The sequence below is a fragment of the Amblyraja radiata genome, chromosome 24, assembly GCF_010909765.2.
Source record: "Amblyraja radiata isolate CabotCenter1 chromosome 24, sAmbRad1.1.pri, whole genome shotgun sequence".
Taxonomy (NCBI): domain Eukaryota; kingdom Metazoa; phylum Chordata; class Chondrichthyes; order Rajiformes; family Rajidae; genus Amblyraja; species Amblyraja radiata.
In genome coordinates, this window is record NC_045979.1 from 9,452,777 (window position 1) to 9,473,364 (window position 20,588).

General features: G+C 38.9%; 1 protein-coding gene across 3 annotated transcripts in view; it reads left to right on the top strand.

Annotated features, from left to right (window-relative positions):
* Window positions 1-20,161, top strand: part of uhrf1bp1 (UHRF1 binding protein 1) — a 119,359-nt gene extending 99,198 nt beyond the window's left edge. For 2 of the 3 annotated variants that reach the window (XM_033042373.1, XM_033042374.1), the window contains 6 exons: window positions 2,729-2,904; window positions 3,722-3,872; window positions 9,507-9,763; window positions 10,607-10,715; window positions 13,328-13,482; window positions 14,970-15,130. In XM_033042373.1, coding sequence (XP_032898264.1) covers window positions 2,729-2,904; window positions 3,722-3,872; window positions 9,507-9,763; window positions 10,607-10,715; window positions 13,328-13,482; window positions 14,970-15,086 — 965 coding nt within the window. In that variant the 3' untranslated portion in view covers window positions 15,087-15,130. Of the gene's footprint in view, window positions 1-2,728; window positions 2,905-3,721; window positions 3,873-9,506; window positions 9,764-10,606; window positions 10,716-13,327; window positions 13,483-14,969 lie in introns of all 3 variants that reach the window. The other variant, XM_033042372.1, reaches the window with a different exon arrangement.
* Window positions 20,162-20,588: the final 427 nt, after the last annotated feature.

The window sequence follows — 20,588 nt, forward strand, 5'->3', positions numbered from 1 at the left end:
AAGTAAACACCTCCATTCCAAGGATGATGGGGTTCATAGAGAAATTTAATTTTTATGCAGGATATAAAGTGAGTATTTCAAAAACTCAAACCCTCCTATTTAATTGTGCTCCTCCAGAAGAAATCAAGCAAAAGTATAATATTAAATGAGATTCAAAATCAATCAAATACCTTGGGGTACATATAACAAAAAATATATCAATGGTGTATGGGGCCAATTATAATCACATCAACCAAAACATAAGAAAGGATATAGAAAGATGGTCCACTTACCCAATGGATTTTAGTAGTGAGATAAATGTGGTGTAAATGAATATTTTGCCAAGGCTATTGTACTTGTTTCAATATCTGTCAATAGAGGTACCATTAAAACAATTCACGGAATGGGATAAATCAATATCTAGATTTATTTGGGGAGGAAAGAAGGCCAGATACACTACACTCCAGTTGCCAAAAGAAATTTTAGGATATATTTCTATGCTGCCCAACTTCGACCACTACTTAATTGGTGTTGGGATAGCTATATAGCGAGGTGGAAAGCGATTGAGACATATATCCCTGACTTCCACATCCAAACACTCTTGGGAGAAAAAGCGCTTCCTGGACATATCAGGAGTATAATCGATCCAATAACGATATTTACTTTAGAAACCTGGTTCACTCTTACCAGACAACTTAAACTGAATAAAGGACAAAAATTATTAAGATGGATAGTCTGAAGAAGGGTTTCGGCCCAAAACATTGCCTATCTCCTTCGCTCCATAGATGCTGCTGCACCCGCTGAGTTTCTCCAGCATTTTTGTATACCTTAAGATGGATAGCTTTGGATAGTGAATTTAAACCAAGGATGTCTGACGCAACATTTAAAGAGTGGATGAAAAAATGAATGACTGCATTTTGTACTGTTACTGAAAATGGAGACGTAAGAATCTTTCAAGATTTGAAGGATAGATTTGCACTTCGGAACCGAGACTTGTTTAGATATCTCCAACTGAAAGATTATTACAATAAAAAAGTAAAACGGGAGGCACTAGAAGAAAATAATCCAGTGGTAGAAGTAATAGTTAATGTGTATCATCAAAAAACATCAAGGATTATTTCTAAACTTTATCATAGTTTAATGGAATGTCAAGCAAAAACTACATTTTATGTAAAATTTAAGTGGGAAAATGAATTGAACATCACAATCTCAGAAGAAGAATGGCATCATATGTGTGTAACACTACAGACATCCACTAATTCACAAAAATTGAGAGAATTTAATTGGAAATTTTTGATTTGTTTCTTTAGTACGCCTAACATAAAAAGCAAGCAAATTCTAAGGCAGCAAACATGCTGGAGGCAATGTGGCCAAGCAGACGCAAATCATGCACATATCTTCTGGAGTTGCCCAAAAATAAAAACATTTTGGGACAGAGTGAATTCAGTATTAAAGGAGGTATTAGGATATATAGTCTCCAAGAAGTGTTCCATTTTATACCTGGGTAATGTAACTACAGTAGTGCTGATGGAAGATTATTACTTGGTTAAAATCCTACTCACAGCTGGCAGAAAGGCCATTACAAGAAACTGGCTTGCAGCGGACACACCCAGACTTAGACAATGGTTAGACATAGTACAGGAAATATTTGTGATGGAGAAGATGACATATTCTCTAAGAATGAAAGAAGACGAGTTTAACAGAAAATGAGGAAAATGGATTAGGTATAGAAATAAAGACATCAACTATATAATTTTAATAATGTAAGCGATTGGAAAATGTTTTAATAAGAAAATAGTTCTGTACACTGCATCATTAATTGTAAACTGAACCCTCCCACTACATTGGTGTACGTTTCACTGCATTGTTATATGTTTCGTTGTTATATGTGTGTATTATTTGTGTATGCATAAAAGCAATAAAGAATAAAGTGGAAAAAAAAATTGTAGAATAAGGAATGTGGATACATAAATTCAAAGCTGTTGACCCATAACGTGAGAGCATACTGAAAGATTGTCTGTTGAGATGAACCCTTTTACTTTTCTGGTACTTTGACCCTGTGCCTTTCACATCCTGGCCTCACTTTGGTAAACATCACGGACTAGGCTGGGACCTCCTGTGACCAGCAGACATCTCCTATGCCAATCTTCTATCATAAAGATAAAGCCTGTCTCAGAAACTTTATAGATATAATTAACATTGTCATGGCTTTCTTTTTATCATTCCAAAGAGAGAATATCAAAATCTTCAAGTTATCCTGTCAAATTAATCATTGCTAAGTGTTTCGCCCCTTTCAAATACCCCTTAATTATGTAGTTAATTGTTGACAATGTCAAAACTATGTTCCAGGGATCTTGTCTGTCGGACAATAAAATGATATTGTTTTGGTTCTGTAACTGCATAATCTTCTGCCAGTTTGGGTGCCAAGATGAGCAGTAGCAGCTAATTTCTTTGGGAGCAGTTTTACCTTTTTTTAAATCTTGTAGCTTTATAAATTTTATCAAAATCGAAAATGTTGCGCCTATTATGGAGAATACTAGTCAACATAAAATATAAGTTAATGTCTTTAGATTGACACTCCTTCTTCCCATTCATTTGTTGAGGAAGAAACATGCAGCTCTTGAATCTTATTTTTTAAGGATGGCACAATAATAAATTGTGCTATTTATTTGCAGTCTAACAGCTACCAAAAAAATTAGTTGACATATTAATTATATTTTATGTTGACTCTTGAATATGTCATTCTTAGAATCAGGGCAAGAATCACTTCTTCCAAACAGAAACACAGATCTGTTGGCGGCAATGGGCAGCAATCAGAGTCTTCCGGAAAGTGTGGATGGGGAGCGTGGAGGAGAAGGATTTCACAAACACTCTACAATCACCAACTCCTTGACACCAAGTGAGGATGATTCCAATGGAGAACAGGTAAGGCTCTTGTATTCCAACCTTTCTGCTTGATTTTTTTCTCTTTCAGTTTGTTTATTTTGGGACTTAGTTTAGAGATGCTGCATGAAAACGGGTCCCTTGGCCCCCTGGGTCCATCAATCACCCGATCGCACAAGTTCTACTCCCATCACATAATGGGCAATTTTACAGAGGATAATTAACCAACAAGCCCCCCCCCCCCCCCCCATGTCTTTGGGATGTGGGAGGAAACCCACGTGGTCAGGGAAACCGTGCAAACTCCAACAACAGCTGAGGCCATGATTGAGTGTTTAACGCTGTGGGGCAGCAGCTCAACCAGCTGTGACACTGTGCCACCCTGTTGTTTTTAAACTTGCTGTTATTGATTAGTGTTTTGGAGGCAAGTAGAAAAATGGTAAAATCAAGGTTAATCTGATATTTTTTTTGAGTCTTCTATGAGCAATCTATGAACGCAATGTTTTGTATGATTCAGAACAATTAATCCGCAGTAATGTTGGTAAACTGACGAAGATTGCTAGCATTAATGGTGGTTGTATTAATGTTGGATAATATTTAAATAGTGTATTTTTTTCTAGTTAGTAGTCCTTCATGATGTGGAAACATTTGCAAGAAGAGACAGAGAGGTTGGACTGTATTAAAATTAAAATTAACCAAAGTTAGGATGTTTTATATTATAAACTCTGAGGAAAACAAATGTCTGGCACCTGTTGTCAAAGAAATAAGGTGCATATTTCTTATCCTGCAGAATGAAGTATTGATGCATTATTAAAAATGTTTATTTTAGTGTTGAAATTTAAGCTTCTGCTTGGTTTCCCAGGCTTCGGTGCTGTTACTGAAAATACTTGAAGTGAATTGTGGAATCGGCATAAGAGGTGAAGATGTAGCCGTCTGTGTCCAGGCAAAGGAAGTGATTCCTGATCAGTTGGGTAACTTGGACGTGCACAAATTTCTGAGTAGCCATGCGACCGGTGAGAGAAGCTGCAAGATCCTTATTTATAATACAACTAGTGGTTTTGTTGTAACTTATTCTTATGATTTGGTTAAACCTCATTTCTCTAATTTACAGTAACATTTGTGAGCTAAACCAAAAAATGGTTTTGTGGAGGTTCCTTGTTCCCCTATTAAACCACAGGGCCATTGAACATTGTAATTAGTGTCAGAGGACCATTGCTCGTTTCCAGTTAAAGTAGATTATTCATTTTAATACCCCATATTTCCACTTAAGTTGTGATCCGTTGACCCATGAAATCTCATTTCAGCTTTTCATGTGATTCAAAATGGGAGTGCTCAAGTCTAAAATGCTTTTAGAAAAAAATATTAGCCTTTTGAGATTTTAATGCCAATCGCAACTGAACCAAAATGTATAACACATTGAAAGAAACAGCTCTCCAAAGAGAAACAGTTTTAAACTCCAAAGATTCAAACTTTAGTTTTAGCTTTAGTTTCAGAGCTAGAGCATGGAAACGGGTCCTCTGGCCCACAAATCCGCGCTGACCAACAATCACCCAACTATAGATACAATAGTTCTATCCTACACACTAAGGACAATTTTACAGAAGCCAATTAACCTACAAACCTGCACGGATTTGGAATGAGCGGGAAAACCGGAGCACTCTGAGAAAACCCACACGGTCACTGGGCGAATGTGCAAACTCCGTAAAGACAGCACCTGTAATGAGGATTAAACTCGGTTAACTGGCCCTGTAAGGCAGCAACTTTACCACTGCGCCACTGTGCCGTCCCATCTATCTGCTCTATAATATGCTTTTCATTTTTTGAGGTCTTTCCCCAGCCGCCATTGTTCCAGGGAAAACAAAATCCAAATTTGTCCAATTTCTCCTTGTGTATAATACCCTCTAATCCAGGCAGTATCACGGTAAACCTTTTATGCAGCCTCTGCAAAACCTCCACATCCTTCCTGTTATGTGGCAACCCGAACTGCACACAATACACCAAATCCAGCCTAACCAAAGTTTTATGAAATAGGAACATGACTTCCTGACTCTTATGCTCAATGCCCTGACTGATGAAGACAAGGATACAGTATCCCTTTATTATTTTTTAGTGGAGGATGGAGGGGAAAGGGGAGGGGAATGTATCTAGAAGTTACCTAAAATTAGAGAATTCACTGTTCATACCACAAGCCTGTAAGCTACTCAAGCAAAATATGAGTTGCTGTTCCTCCAATTTATAGTGTGGCCTCACTCTGGTAATGGAGGTGGCCCAGGGCAGAAAGATCAGTATGGGATGAGGAGTTAACATGGTCAGCAACTGGGAGGTCCTGGAGGCCTTGACATAATGACATAAAAGTGCCATTTTAAATCACCTTGCCATACCCAACGTTATCACCTTAGTGTTCACTGCCAGTGTGAAGCTACATGCAATCTGGATGAACAGCATTTCATATTCAGTTTGGATAGCTTACAACCCAATGGCATGAACATTAAATGCTCAAATTTCAACTGAACACAGCTCCCAGCCTCCCTTCTCGTCTCGCCTGTCACACAGTTTATTTGCCTTCCATCCGCTCAGCTCACACCCTTCTCTACTCCAAATCCCCCATTTTCAATTTTCCTTATTTCCTCCTTACCCCTCTCCCCTTCTTTCCACTCACTATCCCTCCCTCATCCCTTTACACATTTTTTCTTCCTTATCTTATTCCACATTTGGACCCTTCTATTTCCATTTCACCTCCAGTGTTTGTGGCTGTCTCCATCCATCTGCCAATCACCACTCCTCAGCGGAATTATCCTATCACTTGCCAGATTTTGCCCCGCCTCTTTTCCTCATCTCTTTTTACTAGTCTTCTGCCCTCTATCCACCAGTCTGAAGAAGGGTCCAACCCAAAACATCCTCTGTCCATTTCCTTCCACAGATACTGGCTGGCCAGCTGACTTATGGGCCTGTCCCACTTAGGCGACTTTTTAGGCTACTGCAGGAGACTATGCAGTTGCCACATGGTCGCCGGTGGTTGCCGGGGAGTCCACTTCATGGTCGTGAGGAGTTCCCACATTCTGGGAACTAGTACGCGGCCTCATTATGGTCGGCGTGAATTTTTGAACATGTTGAAAAATTAGCGGCGACTAGAATGAAGCTACCATGGGGAGTAGTGAGAATTTCCGTGCCGTAGGTGGGTCGCCAGGAGGTCCTAATGGGTTGCCAGGAGGTCGAAGGTTCACGTAGGTTGTAGCCGGTGCTGACCGGTGAATTTCATTGGCTCGTGCAAACAAAGGTAAACAGTAGTTTTCAGAACCAAAGATAACCGACTGGTAATGTTAAATGTCCACTGAGCTTCACAGCTGTGTGTCTCTGGCTTCTTAAAAGTTGTCTCCACTCCTTCTCCCCCCCACCCCTCTTTTAAAGGACTTACCGTACACTGTGCTTTAACCGTCTTTTTACAGCGCCAACCTTCCTGTGTGTGTCTGTTTCACCTTGGCTTTGCACCGTGTGAATTTTTTAGACAGCGCTTGCCCTGTCCCCCATCTGCATAACGGGCTGATGAAGGAAGGTGTGCATGTCCGTGTGTGCGAGCGTGTCCGTGTGTGCGAGCGTGCCCGTGTGTGTCCGTGTGTGTGTGTGTCCGTGTGTGTGTGTCCGTCCTCCAACTAAACAAATATTGCGTTTATAGTAGAAGTTCCTAAAATAATGCGAAAATAGTAGATAATCAAGGGGTAAAATAAAGTAAGGAACTTAAAACTATGATACTCAATTAAAATGTACTTGTATGAGAAAATCCAAAAAGATTGAAGACTGAATAACTCTTTAGTCCAGGGGGGATTTGTCAATATCCAACAGTTGTACAAGAGATTGTGGAAGCATAGAAAAATAGCAGGAGTAGGCCATTTGGCCCTTTGAGCCAGCACCACCATTCAATACGATCATGGCTGATCATCTAAAATCAGTATCCCATTCCTGCTTTTTCCCCCAAATCCCTCGATTCCTTTAGCCCTGAGAGCTAAATCTAACTCCCTCTTGAAAAAATCCAGTGAATTGGCCACCATTGCCTTCTGTGGCAGATAATTCACAAATTCACAACTATCTGGGTGAGAGTATTTCCTCATCTCAGTCCGAAATGGTCTACCCCTTATTCTTAAACTGTGACCTCTGGTTCTGGACTCCCCCAACATCGGCAACATCTTTCCTGCATCAAGCCTGTCCAATCCTTTAAGAATTTTATATGTTTCTATAAGAACCACTCTCATCCTTCTAAATTCCAGTGAATACAAGCCCGTCGACCTATTCTTTCATCATATGTCAGTCCCGCCATCCCGGGAATTAACATGGTGAACCTATGCTGCACTCCCTCAATAGCCATAATGTCCTTCCTCAAATTAGGAGACCAAAATTGCACACAATACCCCAGGTAAAGTCTCACCAGGGCCCTGTACAACTGCAGTAGGACGTCCGTGCTCCTAAACTCACATCCTCTCGCAATTAAGGCCAACATGCCATTAGCTTTCTTCACTGCCTGCTATACCTGCATGCTTACTTTCAGTGATTGCTTTAAATGATAATCTCCGAAAATCATCTCGCAGTCCTATAGATGGGAAAAAGTGCAAATATAAAGCTTTACTCAAGAAAAGAACCCAGGAAGTAAGTTGACTTGACTGGAAAATGCTGCAGCCTATTTTTGAAGGAGTAATAACAGAACATTTAAAGAAGCATGCGGAAACAGTGAAAGGGAAATCATGTTTGGCAAGGTAGACAAAAGTGCTGGAGAAACTCAGCGGGTGCAGCAGCATGTATGGAGCGAAGGAAATATGCAACGCTTCGGGCCGAAACCCTTCTTCAGACATGTTTGGCAAAGTTACTGAAGTTTTTTTGAGAATGAAACGTGTACAATGAAAGAATGGGACCAAGTAATTTCCGTATGTGACTATTTCCAAAAGACACGAAGGTGTCATACTGGGAAATTACTATTGCAGACTGAGTGTAATTTACAAGTGCAAACAGGATTTGCTACCAGAGAAAACTAAGGGATAAAGCAAGGGTCATTTTAGATTCCTGTGCTTGGGGATTACTATCAAGTTCTCAGCTGTTTGCCATGTATGTTGATGACTTGATAGCCTTTTCATCTAAATTTGCTAACATTTCATTGTCCCCAAATAAATAGACAATTAACAAAATATGGCAGATGGAGTTACAGAACTGGGAATTAGATTCAAGGAGAATAAGGCCAAATATTAAATAATGCAAGAGTTAAAAATTGCCTTTGAGAGATCTGGATGTTAATATTTAAGGACATAATAATAATAATAATAATAATAATACATTTTATTTGTGGGCGCCTTTCAAAAGTCTCAAGGACACCTTACAGAATTTAACAAGAGAAAAAACATATAATCGGAGTAAAATAAATAGTAAAGACATCACCAATACACAAATTAAAGACAGAATTCGATCCAAAGACAAAAAAATCAAAAACACAATGTGAAGACAGAGCAGCGGCAGCTAAACCGCGCCAGCGTACACTCTCCCTTCCGACAGCCATCTTGGACACAAACTAAAATAATCACTTACACACAAAAATCATCCCCCCACAATGGTTACCACTGTGGGGGAAGGCACAAAGTCCAGTCCCCATCCCCAGTTCTCCCAAAGTCAGGCCTATTGAGGCCTCCGCTATTGCCTCTACGGAGGCCCGATGTTCCTGGCCGTTCTCGCCGGGTGCTGTTGCCCCGGCATCGGGAGAGACCTCTCAGCGGCTGGGCCACCTGGAACGGCCGCTTCCTTACCGGAGACCGCGGCTTCCGAAGCCGACAAGGCCGCGCCGGTTTGGAGCTCCCAGGGTCCCGATGTTGAAGTCGGCTCCGCTCCGCAGACCCGCAGCCCGGAGGTGTTGAACTCAGCGGTCATAGCTCACCGGAGCTCCAGCGCGTCGATCCAGCGCGGCGACCCAGGCAAGGCATCGCCCGCTCCGCTCCACGATAGCGCTCCAGCGCTGTGCCGCCACCGAAGCCGAGGTGCTGGGCGGTCCCCGCCAGGAAACGGCGCTCCACGCCCGCTGGTAGGCCACGAGGACGGGTCGACGGGGCAGCCCGGAGAAAAAGCTGCCTCACCGACCAGGTAGGGACCTAGAAATATAGTTACTCCCTTCCCCCCACATTAAAAAGTCTATTTCTCCCACAAACAAAACACAGGACTCACTAGAACTACAAAAAAAAAGTGAATTAAACGGACGGCTGCTGGTTAGCAGCCGTTCCCCAAGATGGTTCCTGAATGACATAGTGTGGAGACTGGGTTTGTGATTCTGGGTAGTAGCCGAGCCCAGCACCTACTACACCATAAGATTCTTCGAGGGGTTGACTGTGAAATTGCTCGGAGACAGGAAAGCCTAACGCTGGGAGATATTTTTAGTTTGGTGGTCGGCCAGGGAAAACTACTTCAGGATTGAGGAAGCTTGGTCAAGTACATATTAGGCTGGGTGTTAGATTTGTGGTCAGTACTTCATTTTCTGTTCATAATCTTCTTCAGTCACAATTTCAATGAAAAAAATATTATTTATAGTAAATAGTGTTAACCTGAAAATACTATATTTTATATATATTTTTTAATGTATGATTTTATTGTTTAGCTGATGATTTTTATTTTTTTGTCAATAGGCTTTCGAAAGGTTAGTCCAATGGAGTCAGACAGAAGTCGGCCTGCTGTCGGCTTGAGATTTGAATCTGGGCCAAGCTCAGCCATTCACTCTCCACTTGCTGTTAAGAATGGATTTTTGCATTTCCACATCAATAATTACAGTGCGGAGCTGCCAATTTCTTCATTCACAAACCTGGGCCCTTTCCTGGAGGATGAGATAATTCCAGAAATAATTCCAATGAAGATTGAACTTTTTGACTGTAAAATTACTCTTCAGGTATTAAAGATTTATTACAACAGTGACACCTATTTTAGGACTGGAGGTGCAGTATCCAGAGAATTATAGTGTTTTTGATGCAATTGAAGGGAAAGAAATGGAACGCTTAAAGAGACATAGAATATCTAAAAAAAAAGTTAACAGAATAGGCAGCACTGATTGCCAAATAAAAGGTTATGTTTTTGGACGTATGTCTCTGCATGGCATGATATCCCTGGATTTTCATAACTCCAATAGAATGCATCATCGTGGACATGTGATAAAAATCAAACATTTGGTAGGTTTATGAGTCAGTACGTAAATTGACAATAGATCGTAAGTGGTGGTCTTCCAGTATCAGTGTTTAGACCTCCCTTTGGCATTTTTCACTGTCTTTTGACGAGACTTGGAAGTATTTATCATTGGCATGAAATGGGATTATATTTCAGGATGGGGAGGACTAAAATATACTCTGACATTAAACTTGCAGAATGGATCTAGAATTGGTGATGAATTCCAATATAGAAACATGAAAATAATATTGTAATAGATTTGGCTTCCCAAATAAGGTGGCACTGTACTTCAAGATGCGGATGAACAGACCACGAGAAAATGACGTTTTTAGTTTTAGTCTCCATTCATAGTGAGGAGAGAATTGTAAAATAAAGGCATCTTAAACTTCTGCAGAACCTTAGTTATGTTGTAAATCATCTCACAGCTAAGATGCAAGGTGACATGATATAGGTCTACAGAATGATAGGTTTGTTAAGACGTATGTGGCGATAATATTTCCATTGTATAATATATAAGCCAATGTAAGCTTTGAATAAATCTATTAAATAATTACTTTGTTCTTTGACACAGGATGATGGCCCAAGACTGTATCCTACATCTCCAGGGCCTCTACCCATAATTCTTCATGTTGATCATCTGATGGTACAGCGGATTGATGATGGGACATTTTGCATAATGGGTGAGTATTGTGAAAAATCTCTACTAACAGTGGAATCTGTCTTCATCCCCATTAGCATTTCCACCGTGGAAGCACCCAGTAAAAGTGCTTTGATGTTTTACATAGACTTCCAGGTGGAGGACCCATAAATTACAGATAACACATAATATGTATATAAAACTTCACATTTCCACTTGCAGATCTTAATGACCTAAATCCTTCAAGCCCCACATAAATGAGCCTTGTTAATATTCAGTAAATTGTAGCCACAAGGAGCTGCAGATGCTGGTTTTTTTTAAATGTAGCACTCAGCGGGACAGGCCGCATCTCTGGCGAACACGGCGACATTTTGGGTTATCCCGAATCGAAATGTCACCTCTCCATATTCTGCAGCAATGCTCCAGCACTTAGTGTCTTATCTTATTAAGATTCAAGTCTTTATTTCAGGAGAGGAAATCTGACAGAATTTCAGTTCCCAGAGAACAAAAATTAGGCTGCCAGTAAATTGTATTGTATGATTGCACATAAAGCAGCTTAAAAACTCAGTCACATATTTATTTTGGAGGCTGCACCAATTATGCTCAAACTTCCTCCCTCCGTTGGTGATGAGTAAATATTTCCAAAATTATGAATACCCTGTACTATTATTTATTCCTTGCCTTGCAATTTTGCATTTGTCTTTTAAAATTAGCTTTTTAATATCCTATTGCTCTTCTTTCATCAACCAAAGACGCAGTCGTAGAGCTATACAGCATGGAAACAGGCCCTTCAGCCCAACTCCATGCCCACTGAGTTGCCTCACTGAGCTGGTCTCACTTGCCTGCACCAGTCCCATCCATCTACAAACTTTTAATATCTACATATCTGTCCAAGTTCATTTTCAATGTTGTAAGTGTACCCACCTCTACCATTTCCTTTGGCAGCTCGTTCCATGTACATTCCGCCCTCTGTGGATAAGGTTGCTCCTCGGTTCCCTTGAATATTTTCCTCTTCTCACCTTGGACGTATGCTCTCTAGTATTAGACTCACCTGCCCTGGGTAAAGATGCATATTCATTCTGCCTCTCATGATCTTATACACCTAGTTAGATCACTCCTTATCCTCCTATGCTCCAGGATTAAAATGTCCTAGCCTATTCAGTACCTCCTGACAACCCATGCCCTGCAGACTGGTTATGCCCCCCTGTCCCATTTAGGAAACCGGAACGGAAACCTCTGGAGACTTTGCGCCCCACCCAAGGTTTCCGTGCGGTTCCCGGAGGTTGCAGGTGGTTGCCGGAGGTTCAGGTAGTGGAAGCAGGTAGGGAGACTGACAAAAACCTCCGGGAACCGCACGGAAACCTTGGGTGGGGCGCAAAGTCTCCAGAGGTTTCCGTTCAGGTTTCCTAAGTGGGACAGGGGCATTAAGGTCATAGTAAATCTCTATTGCACCCTTTCCAGTTTAATGACCTCCTTCCTGTAGTAGGGCAACCAGAGCTCTAGGCAGCATTCCAAATGTGCCATTACCAACTTCTTATACAGCTTCAACAAGATGTCCCAACTCTTCTTGTCAATACCCTGACCAATGAAGGCAAGCGTGCCAAACACCATCCCGTCAACCTGTCTCAACACTTTCAAGGAACTCTGTACTTGCACCCCTTGGCCTCTCTATTCTACAACACACCACAGGGCCTTCTGTTTACTGTGTTGCATGGAAGTGGGCATGTAATCCAGGATGTTGCAGTTGCATTGACAGTGAAACTATTTATATCCAGTCACTGCACTCTGAGCATCATACTTTTATTATCAATGCAACTGCACCATATTGGAAAATCCTAAATTGTTGTCAATGAGTTGGTACTGCTCTATTGACTTTTTTGTTTTGTAACCTTCCACACTGCAATTTGGAGATTGGTGCAACCTGTAGAGATGCTGCTTTAAAACCAGAGATCTGGTGTTTACACGTTCTCTCTGTGGCCATGTGGGTTTCCTCCATGTGCTCGAGTTTCCTCCCACATCCCAATGACGAGCAGATCAGTAGCTTACTTGGCCGCTTAATGTTGGGTGAATGGTAGAATCTGGGGGAAGTTGATTGGAATGTGGAATTAAACAGCTGATGTCTGTGCAAGCTCGTTGGAGGTAAGGGCCTGCTTCTGTGCTGTTTCTCTCTAACTCTGCAATGATGAACATTTCTTGGAATTGCAAAGTAGACCGATCAAGAAATACACTGAAAAAATTAGGCTTTGCTGCACAAGAGAAACAGGAGTTTTTAAATAGATATAATTCGCTTTTTTAAATAGATTTTTCAACTTTTAATTTGGTATACATGCCAAATTTTATCTTGAGTTCTGTAAAATACTTTAAATATTAGTAACAACGTATACTTTTTAGTTCCTGGTTTAGTGACTTCAATGTATTGCTTGCTCAAGCAGCTTGATGAAATGTGTTGAGGCTTGTAGCTGCTAGATTCCAGGGATATCCTTGAACTGACGCCTATGCTTAAAGTGTGGAAGTTATTGCTACAATGATTGCTAGAGCTTTTTGGATAGCCTTTTAAGAACTACAATTTCTGGACATAAATAAGCAATGAAATCGGCTTTTGTTAAGCTTAAACTGTGACGGTCAGTGAGCTTACTGATTTGTCTCTTTTATCAGCCTTGCAGACAAGCCAAAATGAAGCCGTTGTGGAGGACACTCATTTGGTCGTGAGTGGATCACATCAGGTCAAATTTGGAATGATGAAAAGTACAGGAATGCAGCCACAGTCAGTGGATCAAAGTCCATCAGATCTAAGTCTTGCAAAGGACATGGTATGTGTTAAAATTAGATGATATTATTTATTAATCTAATCTGAAATCTTGAACCTTACTTGTTCAGTTTAGTAAAAAACTTGACATTGATTTTCATTTTGGCAAAGATCCCACATATGCATGGTTATTGAATTTCAAGTATGGAGATGGACATCATCCCAACTTGTCAAACTAGATGTTCTTGCTCAACAGAAGCTCTTGCCAGATCACATTTCATTTAACCCTATCAATATTTTATATGACTACTTTTTCCCTCAGAACTTATCTCATTACTCCTTGAGAGCATGGGGTTAGTTGTGTCAACAATTGTATCAAGTAGTGATCCCTGCTAACCACTCTAGGTTAAGATGCTTCTCTTCTATTCCTTAATGGGTTTTTTTAGTTGAACTTCTTGCCTTTTATAACTTCCAGTTTTCCTCTCCCCATAAGAGACTTTATTTGTGACCATCTTATTTCATCCCTATTTTGTGTTTTGAACAACTAAAAAGATGAATTATTTGCTGTTGAGTTCCTACATTGTGCATCACAGTGAAACATGGATGGCCTAATTCTGCACCTATGTTTTATGGTCTTATAGTTACTGATATCATCTGGCTTATTGTATAAAAAGGTTGTTTTTACATGCACTCCCGTAAAAGCGCTCTTTATCAAAGCTCAACCTACTGATTTGTAAACGTTCCCATCTGTTAGAGAAATTGTGCCCAAACCAACTCCTGTGACAAAGCATTCGATATCTTATCATTACGCTTTTAGCAAAGTATCAATTTATTATCATTCTACTGCTTTCTAATTGACCTTTTTCCCATTCAAGTACTAATGCAATTTCCTTGAAAATATTTACTGATTCTGCTTGCATTACTATTCCTGGCAGTGGATTTGGATCATAAAAATTCTATCAATTTTGTTTCAATAAAGTGGCCATATTTAAATATTAAATATTTAATGGCTGTCAAATGAGAAAAGATGGACCTTTATCGGATATTGTACCAGTATTATTTTCCTTCAAGCATAACATGAGATGCATACAGGCATAACAATAGTTGCTACCATTTTAACTTCTCTTCCCCTTGCCCTTCCCATACTGACCTTTCTGTCTGTGGACTCCTTCAGTGTCAGAGTGAGCACACAGGCACAAACTGAAGGATTAGCACCTCATATTCCACTGGGGTATCTTACAACCTAATGTAATGCATATTGAATTCTCCAATTTTCAGTTATTAACATGGATTAAATAAAGACGAATTCAAACTGAAAATATCCATCTAGGAAGAAATTGTTTTGAAATCGTAAAAACTTGCTGCAGTGATTAATCAACTGCATAAATCAACGTTCCAAAAATGTAATGGAGTTTTTAACTGCTGTGAAATCTAATCAGATCCACTGATCTGGCATTGGTCCTTCAATGTAGCAAATCTTGCATGACATATTACAATATTTTTGTTATGTTTATAGATTATATAAATAACAATCCTTCTATTTTCATGCAGAATGAGCTCCTTAGGCAGGAACTTGCCTACACAAAGGAGGCCTTGAAGAAAGCAAACCATGATAGAGAGAAATTGCTGCAAGAAATAAAGAAGCTCAATCCTGAATTTAATCTTTGATTATCACAGCTCGGAATATTGTTGTCAATACTGACAACCAACACAACATCCAGTTAAAGCTAATTTTACTCGGTGATTGGTTCTGGAACGAGATCAGCATTATAAGCCTGTCACTCAGAGCGCCACCAACATCATGTGGTCTTTGAATATGCACAGAAGAACCTTTCAAGCAATGCTGCTTTGTTTTCATTCACGTCAAGAAGATAATACCTTGCTATTTTGCAAGCGGCAAGATTTAAGGAGTGATTTTTTTTTTTAGAGAAAACAATTATAAATGCAAATGCTTAAGTTGGTTTAAAAAAACTGGAGTTTGTATTGTGAAAGCATTATCATAGAATTACATTTGTGAATTTGGGTTCAGAATGTCAAGGGTGTTAAATGTGTACTATGTTTACAATGAACAAGTGGCAAGATTGTTTAACAACGTGTTGCTAATAGAGTGGATTAGCATCAACTGCAAGCAAATTGAGTGTTTCTTGATGATACTGTGCATCAGAATATATGTATTGTACCTCAAGTTTTGCAGGTAAAAGTACGAGTGTAAAATTTCTAGGCAAGCTATTTAGTGAGTGGCTATTGGAGATCTTGAAGTAGTTTGCAGTGCACTTGGATCTGTTGTTTCAGCAGAATAGTAATTGGCCAACATACATAAATGGAAATAAAACACCAACCATTACAAACACCCATGACACAAATTAAATGTTGCTATAAGTATCCCGCGGTCTTCCCTGTTCTGAGCTCTAATCCTGGCAAACACCTTGGTTACTGAGAGTTCCCTGTGAAGTACTTCCTTCCAGAGCTGTAGGTGACTTCCCCAGCAATCTGTTTTTGATAGCAAGTCTTTACTGCTTTTGGCCAGGATTTCATCATATCTAACATTTAGTATATGATGATGATGATAATAATAAGAAACCTCACTAAGGATGGGAAAGAAGCAGAAATTTGCTACATGAACCTCTCTGCACAGCAGTATTCAATGCAGGTTACAGAGTTCCAGAGCAGACAATAGCTCTCATTGTGCTCTTTCTCTTTCTGCTCTCCCTTGTGAAGGAGTTTGTTCAGATGAAAATGTGTATTTTTATTTTAAGAGCTGAGATTTCAGACTTGAGAAGCAACATGTTCTGTTAATATAGATGAGGATTTAGAATTGGTTGGAAAGCACAATAGTAGTTAAAATATAGGATAAACCATACAGCAACTCGTTGAGTGCAGACTTAACACAATTGCATGAGTATACTGTGTAATAAATGAGAATATCAGGATCACACTTCAGCAGACAACTGAACCATAAAGGTATACTGACTGTAGTGAGTGCAAAGTAAACTGGACTTGTGAAACACATCCAGGTGCTGTACTCGTTTCAAAACGGGTTAAAATGTATTGGGTGTTGCCAATAGAAATGTTCCCATTTTTTATACACATGACTCCATTTTAACAGTGACTTACAGCTTGATTTCTGGCATGCTAGATATTGCCCATTTATGTCCCTACTTGCACCACTATAATTAGCTGTTGACTTGTTAGATTCTTGGCTGTATCATGTTTTCGTATTTCCAGTGGATTGACGCTTCTGTAGCCACTGCCAATCCGTGCGTTTGAATATTCAGTTATGTGGAAGTTGGTCATAATACGATAATATACACTAAATGATGGTGCATTTCATCAAACGTAAGTATTGAAAATGGTGTTCCATTTTCGGCTAAAGCACCAGGAAAATGACTGATCATTTTGACCATTGTTCAAAGATCTATAAAATCAAAAATTAGGCAGCGACATTATTCTGACAATGTATTTTCTAAATAATTACAAGTTTGTATTTGGTGGTGAACTTGCCATCCACCCAATATAAATTTGAAGTTAAAAGGAAGGGTTTTTGATCAGCTTCATACTTGTCAGTGCAAAATGTTCTTGCTCTTTATCAATAGACTGCTGAAATATAGTTTATATGAATGTTGTTGGGATCAGGCTCACTGCGAACTTTGTAGAGAGATGTGCATTCTCAGTTGCTATCTTACTTGCCCACTTGGTAGATCCTGAAGGGAGTGGAGTATCTGGGCAGGTTCTACAAGAATGAAGTTAATACATAAACTGTTTCTGCACAGAAGAACAAACACCAATTCCCATATTTTACTGTTGTGAAAATAGCACCCACACTTTTAATTTCTGAAGGTAGTCCTTAGTAAACTTAAGATGGATCTTCCCACAGGCCTGACCATATTGTGCTTAGTAGATGTTGCTTAAATATACACTGCTTGACATTTTCCACGTCACTACCAGCTAATGGAAGTTAACACCTGATGTTTTTTTAACTGTTCAGTCTCAGTGCACTGACCACTGATGGGATATTTTGAATGGGATGTATTGATTGTATGAGATTGGAATAATAGCTGAGATGGGAGAAATCCAACGGTCAGCAATTTATGAACTTAAACAGATTACTTTCTATCATAAATATTCAGTGCTGAGTTGCCCTTGAAGTGTGTACAATGAAAATGTTTTGTAAATGTAAGAATTGCAAGCTTCATTGATGTGAATTCAGCCATTTTTTCACCTAAATTACTGATCTGAATTTCTTAATTGCCTTTTCTTATCTGAATATTCAGCTGAAAAGCCACAATTCACTTATGCACCTTGTTGGTGGTGAATGAAAATGCAAATAGCAATTGTCAACCATAGGCAGCAGAGTGAATCTGTGAGGAGGATGTTGGAAGCCCTTGTAACTTAGTTTTCCTCGTTCTTACCTTTGTGGAAGTTTTCGAATAAAAACACTGAAAATGCAGATACTGTTGAGTTAAATAATCAGGGTCAGCACTGATTGATGAGGAACAGCAAACTTCAGGAATTTTAGGTGCGGTATTGTGTGTCTCAATGACTTATTGCAGTATTGCTTACACTAACAAAGTAGTGGAATTCAATAACTGGGTATTTCCCAGGTTTGTACTAGTAAAATTGAAATGGTTTTGTATTTGATGACTGAATAACTTTTCATAGTATTGAATTGTTTATATAGTGCCAAATGGCTTACCTGGTAGTCAAGGGAGTGGTGTACATATGAATTGAATGTCTTTTTTTTAAACCTTGGAGGATAGATAAAAGGATAATCTTGTTGACTTTAGTCATGTATGTATTTAAACATCCAAATCTTGAAGTGGAATACAACTGTTGTCACTTTAATGTTTAAGAGACGAATTACAGAAATCTCTTATCTGACTAATTTTGTTAAATAGGTTAACCAATTGCCTGCTTTATCCACTTCAATATTGCTTTAATAACTCTATAAACGAGCAACAATGCTCTAAAATGCTGACTGCCAACTTAATTTGATGTCTGTTTCCATTTTGTCAACATAATATTTAAAGAAAAAAATGACAGAAGTTACTATGTTTGGAAGTAAAGGTTAAAATACTTATGTTAAACTGATTATGTGTAAAGTGCCTAATTTTGCACCTTATACTTGAGAAAAATATTTCAAGAACTGAAAGCTTGGTGTAAAGCAAGATTCTTTGGTCAACACCAATGCAATCCTCGTTGAAATATCACTGTTCATATTTTACTTCAATAATTATTACTAGTTATTTGCACCTGGTGTAACAGAATGTCTCCAGATTCATTCAGCCTCTACACCGTCTGTGGAGTATTAAGTAGAATCAAAACATCCATGAGTCTTTTAAATATAATTGTTATTGTCTTCCTGAACGCTTTGCCCAATTCCCCATCTTTGATCATTAGACCATTTATTGACAGCAAGACTGACTCTTTATTTATTTCCGATGTGCAGCTAAGCTTTTCCAATAAACATACTGGCTGAATCAAAATCCACCACCATGCATTAATGTTCTAATACAATGCACTATTTTAAATTCTTAAAAGGTACATGACTAGATTGGTGAATGCCTGTTAATTTCTACAATTATCATCACTGGGTCTGAACCTGTCCCTGTTTTAACTAAACACTTTTGGTAGGCACATACATATACTAAAATCTACCATTGTCTTTTGTAATAAAATGTTGAATTACGCTGTTTACAAAAGCACAATCTTTTCAGGAAATCTATTGTAATTTCCTTGTCTCCTGCACTACACGTCACTCTTGCTCTGGTTAATTATTTTTGAAGTGCATATATTGTAATACTTTTTCATACTTGAGTGCAGTGAACTTGAACTGCGGGATTTAGGTTAACACTTTCAGAATATTCTCGAGTGCTCACAAACCACGCAGAGTATCCCTCTGGATATACTGGTGTTAAAGTTTAACATATCATCTGATATAATCTTCACATAGATTTTAAATTGTATAATGGGGACCAACTTTCAAATTTCCAATCAAAATTAATTTTGAACAAGTATCTTATAAATTGGGTGGTTTTTAATAAATCTATAGTTTATAAGAAATAAGCCGCGATAAAAAGACAAATGAAAAATACCAACTTTAACCAGAAGAAAGGAAATTCTGTTTCGTTCAAAACCTGAATTACCCAAATAGTTTCTACTTTTGAACAGAGCTTGGCAGCTTTAAGGGTTAACATCTTTTTTTTGCAACTACAGATCTCGCTTGTATATTCATTCTTGCAGCTTTCCCATCTTGGCTTTATACCTTTTTTAAACAGTTATGGAAAGGATGTTCAGCTGTTGAAATTGTATTCAAACCACCATTTAGTCATGGTCAAGCCAGCTTCTCTCTAATTACTGAAAACTGAATTTAATTCTTAATCCAACTACAAAAATAAGAAAGTGATTAAAGTAATCCATTCCAGTTTATACTGGTGCAATTGTTAAATTATTGTCGACGTTTGGTGTCACAACCGCAGAAACAGTTGTATAACAGAACCTACTAAACTGGTTATATTTAAGTAAAAATACTCTGCAGTTATTTTAGTACTGTATAGTTAATGCATGAGCAGAATAACATAAACTGCAAGTTACGTAGTTTACAATGTGTGTTTAAAGCATTAGTGTTGACATTCTGGTGTGTGTTATTTTCAGTTCCAGTTGTGCTTAGCACCACTCCTGTACATGTTGACAACTGGTTCTGTGAACCAGTTATGTTAAATATTTTTGAAATAAATTTGTCATCTAAAGTGCCTCTGGTATGTTGCTGATAAAACAAATTCAAACTTAATTGGTATGAAGTCTGCTGTGTTGCTTGGCGTTTTGATAAACATTCTAACAATGCAGTCAAATGATCCAGCTGTTGTATTTTATTTATAGTTGCTTAAAGCTGATGATACATTAGTCAAAGTCGAGTAGTGTGCTGATGACGATTTAAGGTGACTAAATTCCATGCCTTTTATATGCCGCCCCAGCCCATTCAGTATGTTGAAGGTATATTTTGCAATAAAGAGTCGTGTATAATCCATTAAACTATCTGGAAGTAGTATTTGGGAACCTACTCTGAAGGTAACATGCACTTGCCATATTACTAATTTAAACACATGGTTAAACATCTACTCAGACGTACTCTTGCACTACAGCTTTGAAGTCCGTGTTAGCATGACAACAGCA